Below are 12,775 nucleotides of genomic sequence, written 5' to 3'. Positions count from 1 at the left end.
AACCCTGGGAAAAATTTTAATGGGGGATTCTGGAGGCCAAAACAAGACGAAAAACAAGAATATCAATTTGTTGATGGAGGCTTTGTTAAAAAGTTATTAACGTTTAAAGTTCCATTCATACTGAATTTTTTTCTCGAAAATGCGTAAGATCTCGGGGGTATGTCTATTGACCAAAAATGATTGTAATTGACCCCCACAGCTAACAATATTTTTTTCAGAACGATTTCAAATATTTTAATTTCGTCGAAAAATTTCACATCTTCTCGAATTTTTTTCTAGAAAGAGCGCAAGATTTCGAGGGTATGTGTAATGAAAAATCACGACTGGCAGAAGACAAGAGAAAAAGAGAACAAAACGGAACGTGAAAGTGGCCAAGAGGCAGAAAATTGTCAAATGATTTCTTTCACCCTAGAGTCAACAATCAAAATACATACTAGGCTTGGGTCAGAGTTGGACAAATCTTTATTCTTAGATTAATTAAACTGAATTTGCTTTGGAAATGGTTTAAAAAATTTGTTAATATACAGGGTGTTCGGCCAACCCTGGGAAAAATTTTAATGGGGGATTCTGGAGGCCAAAACAAGACGAAAAACAAGAATATCAATTTGTTGATGGAGGCTTTGTTAAAAAGTTATTAACGTTTAAAGTTCCATTCATACTGAATTTTTTTCTCGAAAATGCGTAAGATCTCGGGGGTATGTCTATTGACCAAAAATGATTGTAATTGACCCCCACAGCTAACAATATTTTTTTCAGAACGATTTCAAATATTTTAATTTCGTCGAAAAATTTCACATCTTCTCGAATTTTTTTCTAGAAAGAGCGCAAGATTTCGAGGGTATGTGTAATGAAAAATCACGACTGGCAGAAGACAAGAGAAAAAGAGAACAAAACGGAACGTGAAAGTGGCCAAGAGGCAGAAAATTGTCAAATGATTTCTTTCACCCTAGAGTCAACAATCAAAATACATACTAGGCTTGGGTCAGAGTTGGACAAATCTTTATTCTTAGATTAATTAAACTGAATTTGCTTTGGAAATGGTTTAAAAAATTTGTTAATATACAGGGTGTTCGGCCAACCCTGGGAAAAATTTTAATGGGGGATTCTGGAGGCCAAAACAAGACGAAAAACAAGAATATCAATTTGTTGATGGAGGCTTTGTTAAAAAGTTATTAACGTTTAAAGTTCCATTCATACTGAATTTTTTTCTCGAAAATGCGTAAGATCTCGGGGGTATGTCTATTCACCAAAAATGATTGCAATTGACCCCCGCAACCAAAAATAATTTTTCTAGAACGATTTCAAATATTTTAATTTCGTCGAAAAATTACACATCTTCCCGAATTTTTTTCTAGAAAGTGGGTAGGATATCGAGGGTATGTCTATTCACCAAAAATGATTGTAATTGAGCCCCGCAACCGAAAATAATTTTTCCAAAACGATTTAAAATTTTTTTTTTTTCCTCGAAAAATTTTGAGTACTTAATTAGATTTTCGGTAAGGAATTTTTTTCTCGAAAGTGCATAAGATTTCGGGGGTATGTGTAATGACCAAAAATGACTGTAATTGACCCTCGTAACCGAAAATAATTTTTTTAGAATGATTTGAAAAATTTTTTATTCGTCGAAAAATTTCACACATTCTCGAATTTTTTTCTAGAAAGTGGGTAGGAATTCGAGAGTATGTCCATCCACCAAAAATGGTTGTAATTGAGCCCCGCAACCGAAAATAATTTTTCCAAAACGATTTGAAATTTTTTTTTTTCGTTGAAAAATTTAGGCATGTAATTAGATCTTCGGTAAGGCATTTTTTTCTAGAAAGTACGTAGGATTTCGGGGGTATGTCTATCCACCAAAAATGATTGTAATTGACCCCCACAGCTAACAATATTTTTTTCAGAACGATTTCAAATATTTTAATTTTGTCGAAAAATTTCACATTCTTCTCGAATTTTTTTCTCGAAATTGGGTAGGAATTCGAAGGTATGTCTATTCACCAAAAATGATTGTAATTGAGCCTCGCAACCGAAAATAATTTTTCCAGAACAATTTGAAACTTTTTAATTTAATTGTTAATAACTTCTTAACGAGGGCTCAGTCAAAAAGTTGATATTTTTGATTTTCGTCTTATTTTGACCTCTATAATCTCCCATTAAAATTTTTCCCAGGGGTGGCCGAACTCCCTGTGTTCTAATTTATAAATAAATTTACCAATTAAACGTACAATGACGAACATACTGTGGATCAAGTAAGTCTCCAATTAATTTATTATGTTATAACTCTAAATATGATAGAAATTGATAAAAACTCTTTCGAGTATCTTAAAAGTGTTGTATTAAGTATTGCCACAACAGAAATGAAAGATCTTTGACATTTAATTATACAGGGTGTTCGGCCACCCTTGGGAAAAATTTTAACGGGAGATTCTGGAGGCCAAAATAAGACGAAAATCAAGAATATCAATTTTTCTTGACTGAGGCTTCGTTAAAAAATTATTAAAAAATTTGAAATCATTCCGAAAAATATTATTTTTTGTTACGTAGGTCAATTACTGTTGGAAAACATCGTTTTATAAGTATTCAAAGTGACTGCTATAAGTGGGAACGAAATAGAAGATATATGCGAGGGCGCTGTATCGACGATTCTGGTTACGCTGTAGGTTTTTATCGGGCGTTTCTTCGAGCGCATGTGTATGATGCAACATGTAGTGAGTAATCCGCGCCAAGCACATTGTTATAACTGTTATCATATTAACTTTATATTATATTATATTATATTTACATAAACGGTTCCAATCCATGATTGTAACACATATATCCAAATAAAACCTTGACAATCACAACGGTTTTTTATGAATACACATATCCCCGAATTCCTACCCACTTTCCAGAAAAAATTCGGGTTGATGCTGAAATTTTTCGGCGAAAAAAAAATTTCAAATCGTTGTAAAAAAATTATTTTTGATTACAGGGATCAATTACAATCACTTTTGGTGAATAGACATACCCCCGAATTCCTACGCATTTTCGAGAGAAAAATTCCTTACCAAAAATATAATGTGTGACCAGAAATGCTTCCCCGAAATTTCATGCGAATCTTCAAAATGTCATAACTTCCAAACAGATTGGGGGATTTTAATGTTTCAAAAGACGAACAACGCGTATTTTGGTGAAGAATATGTGGAAATTATTGTTGGAAATGCGGCCAATGTAGGCAGTGTTGGCGGGCTGTAGCCGATGTGGCAACGTCGCCGGGGTTCTTCCCCGTTCACCTTCACTTGTTAATATGTGACGATCATGGTTTTGTCGAGACGACGTAACACACGAACTGTTTTAATAAACTGTTTTTAATAGGTTATGTGCCCAGAAGCCACGTGTTAATTGAAAAACGTAAATCAGTGAATGTGAACATGGAATCAAAAACAGAACTCTTAGGAAGAGATAATTATGAATCGTGGGCGATTCATATGCGTGCAATTCAACGAAAAAAGAAATTATGGGCGTACGTAGAAGACAGTATCAAGGAACCTGTGATTAGTGCCGAACGCAGACAGGAAAAACTTGCAGCGCATAAAACGTGGTTTGAATAGAATGAAGAGGCTCGATCAGAAATAGAATTGGCTATTTCGTCTGCGCAGGTAAAAGTGGTAAAGAATTGCAGAACCGTAAGAGACATGTGGACAACATTGGGTGAGACGTATCAATCTAAAGGGCCTGCTAAAAAGGCAATGCTAATTACAAACCTAATCTTAAATAAAATGTCAAAAAGTGAAAACATCAGAGACTATCTCAAAAAGTTCTTTGATGTAGTTGACCAGTTAAGGGATATAGAAGTTTAAATTCATGAAGATTTGATAGCAGCGATACTGTTGTATAGCTTGCCAGCTGTTTTTGAAAATTTCAGGTGTGCCATAATATCACGTGATGAATTGCCTGATCCTGAGACAATCAGGATAAAAATTATCGAGCAGTGCGATATTAAAGGACGTAATTCAGACAAAGTGTACGTACCTGGTGCTAACCCAGCCTTTCATAAATAAAGTAAGAAATCTATGAAGCCTCAATTCTATAAATCTGATACTACTAAAACTAGATGCTGCCGCTGCAACAAAATGGGGCACAATGCAGTTGACTGCAGAGTTAGGATGGATGTCAAAGGACATCCATCATCTTATTCTGGCCACAAGGAGGAAAAGTACATGCTGCTTATGTCAACAAAAGATGAAAATGTGTATAATGCAATAGAAAACAGAAATATTGATAAGAAATCACTGTGGTGTTTAGATAGTGGTTGCACCAGTCATATCTGCAATGATCCTGACAAAATAAAGGAAATGAAAACATGCGACGTAGGAAAATGAAATCTGGCAAATAAAGAATCTGTTGAGATCCAAGCCAAAGGTAGGGTTCAGTTGAAGACGTTAGATGGTCAGGGTGGTATAAATAATATAACCATCGAGGAAGTACTGTATGTGCCGAATGTAAGGATGAATTTATTATCGGTCAGTAAAATGACACAAAAAGGTACGAAGGTCGTATTTAATGAAGAAAGAGCCACAGTTTTAAGCCAGCAAGGACGAACAGTATTAAGAGCAAATAAGATTGGATTATATTTATATTATTTATGTAATAATTCCGTTTTAGAGGTTAACCAAGTAACCTGTAATCTTAATAATCTAGAGAAGTGGCATCAAACCATGGGACATCTGAATGTAAAGGATATTGCCCAACTGACCCGTTAAGTTATCATACCAGATCTAAATTTCAAGGATTATAAATTGGAATGCGATATTTGCTTGAAATATTTCATAACATTTACTGACGATTGTTCAAGGTTCATGGAAATTTACTGCATAAAGTAGAAAAGTGATGCTTTCCAGCAATTTCTGAGGTTTAAGGCCAAGGTGGAAAATCAAATGGGAAAGCGCATTAAATGTTTGCAGAGTGACAATGGGACCGAATATGTTAATCGCGAGTTTGAAGAATATTTAAATAAATTGGGAATACGACGACGTCTTGCAGTACCATACTGTCCAGAGCAGAATGGAATAAGCGAACGGAAGAATCGTAGGCTTGTGGAGATGGCGAGATGCCTATTGATGCAGGCGAATTTACCCCCATGTTTTTGGGCCGAGGCTGTGACGACGGCCAATTACATTAGAAATCAATGTCCAACTTCTAGCTTGGGAGGAAAGACACCGTATGAGATATGGTACAACGAATTACCCAACGTTAATTATTTTCAGATATTTGGGTATCGAAGATATACGTTAAGACATGGAACGAGTATGGGAAAATTCATGCCCAAATCGGAAAAATGCATTTTCGTCGGATATAGTGACGAGGTTGAAGGATATAAAGTTTGGATGCCAGAACGTAGACGAATGGAAATCACGAGAAACGTAAAGGTTTTAATGCCCAAGCATCATATGGTTGGTAATTTCCAAGATTTTTACACAGATGATCCAGGAATAGAAATAGAGTAAGCGGAAAATGAGAGTGGTGGCAATTATAGTGAGGATGCACCCTATTGGAATACTGACGACAGGAGTAGTTCAATTCCAATACGCAATGAAGAGGAGCCGGGTCCTGAAGTGGAGAGTGAAGAGGAAAGAGTCCCAGAAGATACTCCGAAGAGGGGTCGTGGCCGTCCACGCATACAACGCACTGGTTTAAGGGGGAGGCCAAGAAAACTTTACAATTTTCGAGAACAAGAAACGAATCATGAATTACACAATGACATTGAAATTTCAGGCAATTGGATCGGTCAAAAGGATGAGCTCAATTGCATTAAGGAAGAGTATACCTATGTCGGAGAGGTAATAGTGGAAGATTTTCGGAATTTACCTGAAAAAGAGGAATGACTGCATGCGATGGGATCTGAAATAAAGTGTATTATAGAAAAGAAGACGTGGAAGTTGGTAGAACGACCGATGAATAAAAATATAATTGGTAGTCGTTTTGTAGTAAGTATGAAGAGGGACCTCAACGGCCAACATAAGAAGTATAAGGCACGATTGGTTGCGAAGGGATGTGCGCAACGTCCAGGCATTGATTTCACAGAAACATTTTCCCCAGTGACCAGGATGAGTTCCATCAGATTGATGGCATCCCTAGCCTCGAGATATAATATGGTCATCGAACAAGTAGACGTAACTACTGCCTATTTAAACGGTGTACTCGAAGAAGAAATATTCATGGAAATCCCACAATATTTTGAAGAAGGTCTGGAATTCTTAATTAGGAATGAGCCGAAAAACAGTGAAGTAAAAAAGATGGGAATAATAATGCTAAATGATTTACGAAAGGGAAATCGAGTTTGCCGTTTGAAGAAGGCGCTATATGGTCTTAAACAAAGTGGAAGACAATGGTTCGCTACGTTAAGTGACAAATTTAGAGAATTTGGTCTGTGCCAGTCGAAATTTGATCCATGCGTATTCTACTCCGGGAAAAGGGAGAAGTTATTAATGGTATGCGTATACGTCGATGACATGTTGATCTGTTGCAGGAGTAGGACGGATAGATGAGTTAAAACAGAATCTAAAGAAGTTTTTGAAATTAAATCCCTTGGAGAAGCATCGTGTTGCTTAGGAATTGAGTTTACAAGAAAGGGAAGAAGTATTACACTTTGTCAGTCTAGTTATGTTTCGGGTTTATTAGAAAAATACAAGATGACTGATGCAAATACAAGTCCGACACCTATGGTTGATGGACCAAAGTTGCAAAGAAGTCCCAGAAGAGATGATAGACCATACAGGGAATTAGTCGGGAGTCTAATGTATCTAGCGATATGCACACGTCCGGATATTGCCCATGCGGCCAGTGTATTGGGCCAATTCAATGATCACCATAATGAAGAGCATTGGCAGGCAGCAAAGCGGGTGCTACGCTATTTAAAAGGAACACGTGAAGTTGGCTTAACTTATAATGCCAACGATGATAAATTGGTCGGCTATGTGGACGCCGATTGGGGAAGTAGCCTGATAGATCGAAAGTCATATACAGGGTTCGTGTTTACGCTGGGTGGCACGGCGGTTTCTTGGGAATCGCGTAAGCAGCGTGCAGTCGCAACATCTTCGACTAAAGCCGAGTACATTGGTTTAGTTGAAGCTGTAAAGGAATCACGATATTTGAATAATTTACTGTTGGAACTCGACTGTGAAGAGATTATCAGCAGAGTCATTTTTAACGACAGCCGAAGTGCTCAATTTATGACTAAGCATTCTGGATATCATGCTAGGACCAAGCACATTGACATTCGTTGTCATTTTATCAAGGATATGGTCCAAAATGGAGAAGTTGTAATCGAATATATGCCAACGGAACGAATGGTGGCTGACGCACTGACCAAATGTGTTTCGAGAGAGAAGCACCTTAGTTTTTGCAACCATACAGGATTAAACGGAACTTTAAACGTTAATAACTTTTTAACGAGGCCTTCATCAACAAATTGGTATTCTTGATTTTTGTCTTATTTTGGCCTCTAGAATCCCCCATTAAAATTTTTCCCAGGCGTAGCCGAACACCCTGTACATGTAGTAATCGATGAACCAAAAATGCATTCTAAAGGAAATGGCAACATCGAAATCCCGTAAAACCTTGTCCACGTGACTTGAAGTCCACAAAATTGTTACAATATGTTCATATATATTATAAAACGATGAATGATCGCTAAAACTTTAGACCAAATATGATAAAAAAGGTGCAAAGAAAAATTACAGCTTTTGCTGCTTTGTGTATTATAGTTAATCCCATTGCACGATATATGCGTATTCTGAATAGTTGATCGAAGAACAATTTTTTGGTGTACCTTAGCTTCCAATACATCGTTATCATGTTTTAGGTGATTGCGCTCCTGCTCCAACCTTTCGACCTTAGCTCTGAGAATCTCAAGTTCCTCCTGCGCATAAAAAAACAATTGTTTATATCAATTACAATGATATAAGAAGTATGTTCAACAACGTGTTATTACAAAAGATGATTCTTGGATCTGGGAGAAGCTGTAGCATATAACATACAGGAAAATGCTGAATGCTGTAATGACTATCTTCTTTTAGTATAAGTGCTCATTTCATTGTCTTTTAAACAGGACCATGCATGTTTTTTTTCATAAATTGATTTTTCTCAACACTCTGCATTCAAAAGTACGATTTTAAGAGACATAAGTTACAACATTTCTTGAAAAAGAATTGTTAGTTTGTCCTAGTCCCTGGAATCATCCTTGTACTAATTATATCGTACAAGTCTCTAAATTGTATTTCACCTTCTCATTGTGCCCTTCACCTGCTCGTTTTCATAATTCTTTTTTAGTATATAAAAACGAGCCCATAATTATGAAAGTGGTCCAAGTCAAAATTGAAAAAAAATGAGTTTATCAGTTATTTCACATCAGATTATTTTAAACTAAATTAATTCAATATCATTTTTACGATATTGTTAAAAATGAACCATTAGTGGGTTGTAATTTCAACATTATATAAACATAACCTTAAAACGGCACGTGGCCCTGTTTGGCGCGTTTTTGAACTACACAATAAGTCGACAAATGACAATGAAACAGTAACTGTGATTTTGGGTTGATAAAAATGGAAATAAAAAAAGCAAATTACTTAAACAACCCTGAGCATTATTATGAATTCATAGAAAAGTGTAGAAGAAGAAATAGATTTTCAGTAAAACGAATTTACTTCAACGAAACCACTAGAAGAGTCAACGACAAGAAGAGTAAACAATATCGAATTTGTCTCTTGGCTGCAAATTCAATGGATGAGATTCTTGAAAGTCTCTAAATTGTATTTCACCTTCTCATCGTGCCCTTCACCTGCTTGTTTTCATAATTCCTTTTTAGTATATAAAAATGAGCCCATAATTATGAAAGTGGTCCAAGTCAAAATTGAAAAAAATGAGTTTATCAGTTATTTCACACCACATTATTTTAAACTAAATTAATTCAATGTAATTTTTACGATATTGTTAAAAATGAACAATTAGTGGGTTGTAATTTCAACATTATATAAACATAACCTTAAAACGGCACGTGGCCCTGTTTGGCGCGTTTTTGAACTACACAATAAGCCGACAAATGGCAATCAAACAGTAACCGTGATTTTGGGTTGATAAAAATGAAAATAAAAAAAGCAAATTACTTACACAACCGTGAGCATTATTATGAATTGATGGAAAAGTGTAGAAGAAGAAATAGATTTTCGGTAAAACGAATTTATTTCAACGAAACCACTAGAAGAGTAAACAATATCGAATTTGTCTCTTGGCTGCAAATTCAATGGATGAGATTCTTGAAAATTGAACCTTATAAGATGTTTTATAAAACTTCTTTGAATGATTCTAAATACCACATTTTGGATCTTTCAGCTAAAAGAGGAAGACCAAAAATATATGGAAATATTAAATTACTTCCATCATACAAAAAACAAAGATATTATGTGTTTACTACCATACATCCCTCCAGTTTTTCAAGAACATTTTAACAATCTTAAAAGCTCATAATGATAAAAGCCTAAAACGATAAAACTGAATTAGTTTTTAAAAATAATTAATAAATGTTCGTGAATCATTTCATTAAAATTATTGTTTCTAATAAAACTCGTAGTTTTTTATTGCTTTAAGTCATTTATAGGACATTCAGTTACTTTTGAAGATGTGAATTCAAACTTTAAAAACAACATTTTCGTATTTACACAATATTTCATATTCATAAGTTTCTGTTAATCAAGACTAATGAAATTCTAAATTAAAATGTTGCATAATATAAAAATAATGTTTAATTTATTCAAATGCAATTCATTAAATCTCTCAAAACAAGAAATATATGACTTGGTCCACTTTTATAATTAATGGGCACAAATACAAATCATACTCTAACCGTTTTTGCCTTCAATTGATCTTCTGTCCGATGAACGTTCAATAAAGGTGCAACTTTTACGTATAATCTCCACCATGGCCATTCTCTTACGGACATCCACTTCCTGACGTTCCTTTGTATGCATCTGACTGCAAGATCTTGCAACTAAAACAACAAATCAACTTAAATGGCGTATCAACTTTCATCAAATGTATTTAGTTCTCGTTAGAAGCATTTTATCGTCCTTTGATACGCGTCTCGTTAACACTAGATTTACAGTCTGAGCCAATTTGACTCATTTAGAAATTTGTTGCTATACAGAGTGTTTCCTTAACTTTTGCCCACCTATTTTCGAGCACTTCTGTTAATTTCACAAAAAAATGAGCCAATTTGACTCTTACAACAAAATTCAAGTTGTTTGCAAAGAAAATAGTTCCAAATCAATTTAAATGAAAGATTTATTATTAAAAATTTCATTGAAAACATTTTTTACGTATACACTGTGTTTTTAAAATACATTTAGCAAAAGAAATTTTTTCTGATTTTTTCCAACGATGGCAACCCTACGTAATTAGATGTAAAATAAATATCAATTGAAATACCTTTTACAAATAAATATCGAAATTACCTTGGTGGACAAAATGTTTCCAACAAAAGTTTATCAATGTCATGTTCTACAAGATGAAATACTGAATTAAAAAAAATTATCATTTTTTCAGTAAGAATTCGAGGTCACCTTGATTTTTTTAAATAGCATTGCATATTTTTTATTTCATATTATTATAGTTTGTTTTAGGACAAATTCAACGACCTGCTATAGCATGACCTTAGGATGACCTTGAACTGAGAAAATTGACTTCAAACGATGGCAACCCTACGTAATTAGATGTAAAATAAATATCAACTGAAATACCTTTTACAAATAAATATCGAAACTACTTTGGTGGACAAAATTTTTGTAGCAAAAAATTGATTTTATAAAATTATATTATCTCACTAAAAACGCTCTGTTCATACGCGATGTATAAAACGGAATAATGAAAAAGGTGGGTAAATAAGACACTTTTGACCCCAGCTAACTAATAAATTTACAAGATTCAACATGAATGTTTGCGCGTAATTCGTGTTAGAATTTTGATTGTTTATGTAAGCCAGAAATTTCATTTGCAAAGCAATTAACTGTTAAATCATTTTATGATTCAAATTGGATCACAATCGTAAAAATAGGTATACCACATGCGACAATACGAAATGAGGACGTAAGTCGAGGGGAGGAATTCATATTTATGTATAATTCATTACGGAATTAAAAACCAACATATGTTATTAAAAAATAATATTCAAGTTTTTTATATACAGGGTGTTCGGCTACCCCTGGGAAAAATTTTAATAGAGGATTCTAGAGGCCAAAATAAGACGAAAATCAAGAATACCAATTTGTTGATGAAGGCTTCGTTAAATAGTTATTAACGTTTAAAGTTCTTACTGTACTGAATTTTTTTCTCGAAAGTGGTTAAGATTTCGGGGGTATGTCTAATGACCAAAAATGATTGTAATTGACCCCCGTAACCGAAAATAATTTTTTCAGAATTAATTAAAAATTTTTTTTTTCGTCGAAAAATTTAGGCACCTACTGTCGATTTTTTTTGAACATTCGTTTTTCATTTTTAATAATTGTGTTTGACGCTCTACCAAAAAGTTGTCTAATACTTTTTTGTAGGTATCCATGAACTCTACTCCATAAAAAAGTTTCATTGAAATATATTCACTATTATAGGAGTTATAGCTGTTTGAAAATTGGACAATTTTTATGGGTTTTTCTCATTTTGCGGAGTCAAGCAACAACTTTTCAAATATTTTTATAATTGCTACATATTCTACACTAAAATACGCGGCGTTTGGCTTTTTGAACATTAAAATCGTCCAATCCGTTCAGAAGTTATGACATTTTAAAGATTCGCATGAAAATTCGGGCAGACATTTCTGGTCAGAAATTATATTTTCGGTAAGGAATTTTTTTTCTCGAAGGTGCGCAGGATTTCGGGGATATGTCTAATGATCAACAATGATTGTAATTGACCCCCACAACCGAAAATAATTATGCCAGAACGATTTGAAATTTTCTTTTTCGCCGAAACATTTAGGCACCTACCCCCTGTCGATTTTTCTTAAAAATTCCTTTTTCATTTTTAGTAATTTCGTTTGACGTCCTACAGAAAAGTTGTCTAATTCTTTTCTGTAGGTACCCATGAGCTCTACTTCAGAAAAAAGTTTCATTGAAATATATTCACAATTGTAGGAGTTATGACTGTTTGAAAATAGAACCATTTTTATGGGGTTTTTATCACTTTGCGAGGTCAAGGGCCAACTTTTCGAATATTTTTGCAATTTGTACATATTCTCCGCCAAAATACGCGTAGTTTGCTTTTTTAGAAATGAAAATCGTCCAATTCGTTCAGAAGTTATGACGTTTTAAAGATTCGTATGAAAATTCGGGCAGACATTTCTGGCCAGAAATTAGATTTTCGGTAAGGAATTTTTTTCTCGAAACTGAGGAGGATTTCGGGGGTATGTCCGTTGACCAAAAATGCTTGCAATTGACCCCTGCAACTAAAAATAATTTTTCCAAGACGATTCGAAAGTCTTTTTTTTCACCCAAAATTTTCAGCAATTACTCGAATTTTTTCTCGAAAGTGGGTAGGATTTCGAGGGTATGTCTATTAACCAAAAATGATTATAATTGATCCCTGCAAACAAAAATAATTTTTTTAGAACGATTTGAAATTTATTAATTTTGTCGAAAAATTGGTCCTTGACTCTGCAAAATAAGAAAAACCCCATAAAAAGGATCAATTTTCAAACAGTCATAACTCCTACAATTGTGAATATATTTCAATGAAACTTTTTTCTGAAGTA

General features: G+C 34.3%; 1 protein-coding gene across 5 annotated transcripts in view; it reads right to left on the bottom strand.

The window, feature by feature from the left end:
• Positions 1-12,775, bottom strand: part of LOC143344899 (unconventional myosin-XVIIIa) — a 256,926-nt gene that overhangs the window by 43,252 nt on the left and 200,899 nt on the right. For all 5 annotated transcript variants that reach the window (XM_076771483.1, XM_076771484.1, XM_076771485.1 and 2 more), the window contains 2 exons: positions 9,881-10,024; positions 7,808-7,897 (listed from right to left, as the gene is read on the bottom strand). In XM_076771483.1, the coding sequence (XP_076627598.1) occupies positions 7,808-7,897; positions 9,881-10,024 (234 nt within the window). The remainder of the gene's footprint in view (positions 1-7,807; positions 7,898-9,880; positions 10,025-12,775) is intronic.

This window comes from Colletes latitarsis, chromosome 8 (genome assembly GCF_051014445.1).
Source record: "Colletes latitarsis isolate SP2378_abdomen chromosome 8, iyColLati1, whole genome shotgun sequence".
Classification (NCBI taxonomy): domain Eukaryota; kingdom Metazoa; phylum Arthropoda; class Insecta; order Hymenoptera; family Colletidae; genus Colletes; species Colletes latitarsis.
This window is presented reverse-complemented; position numbering and strand designations above follow the sequence as displayed.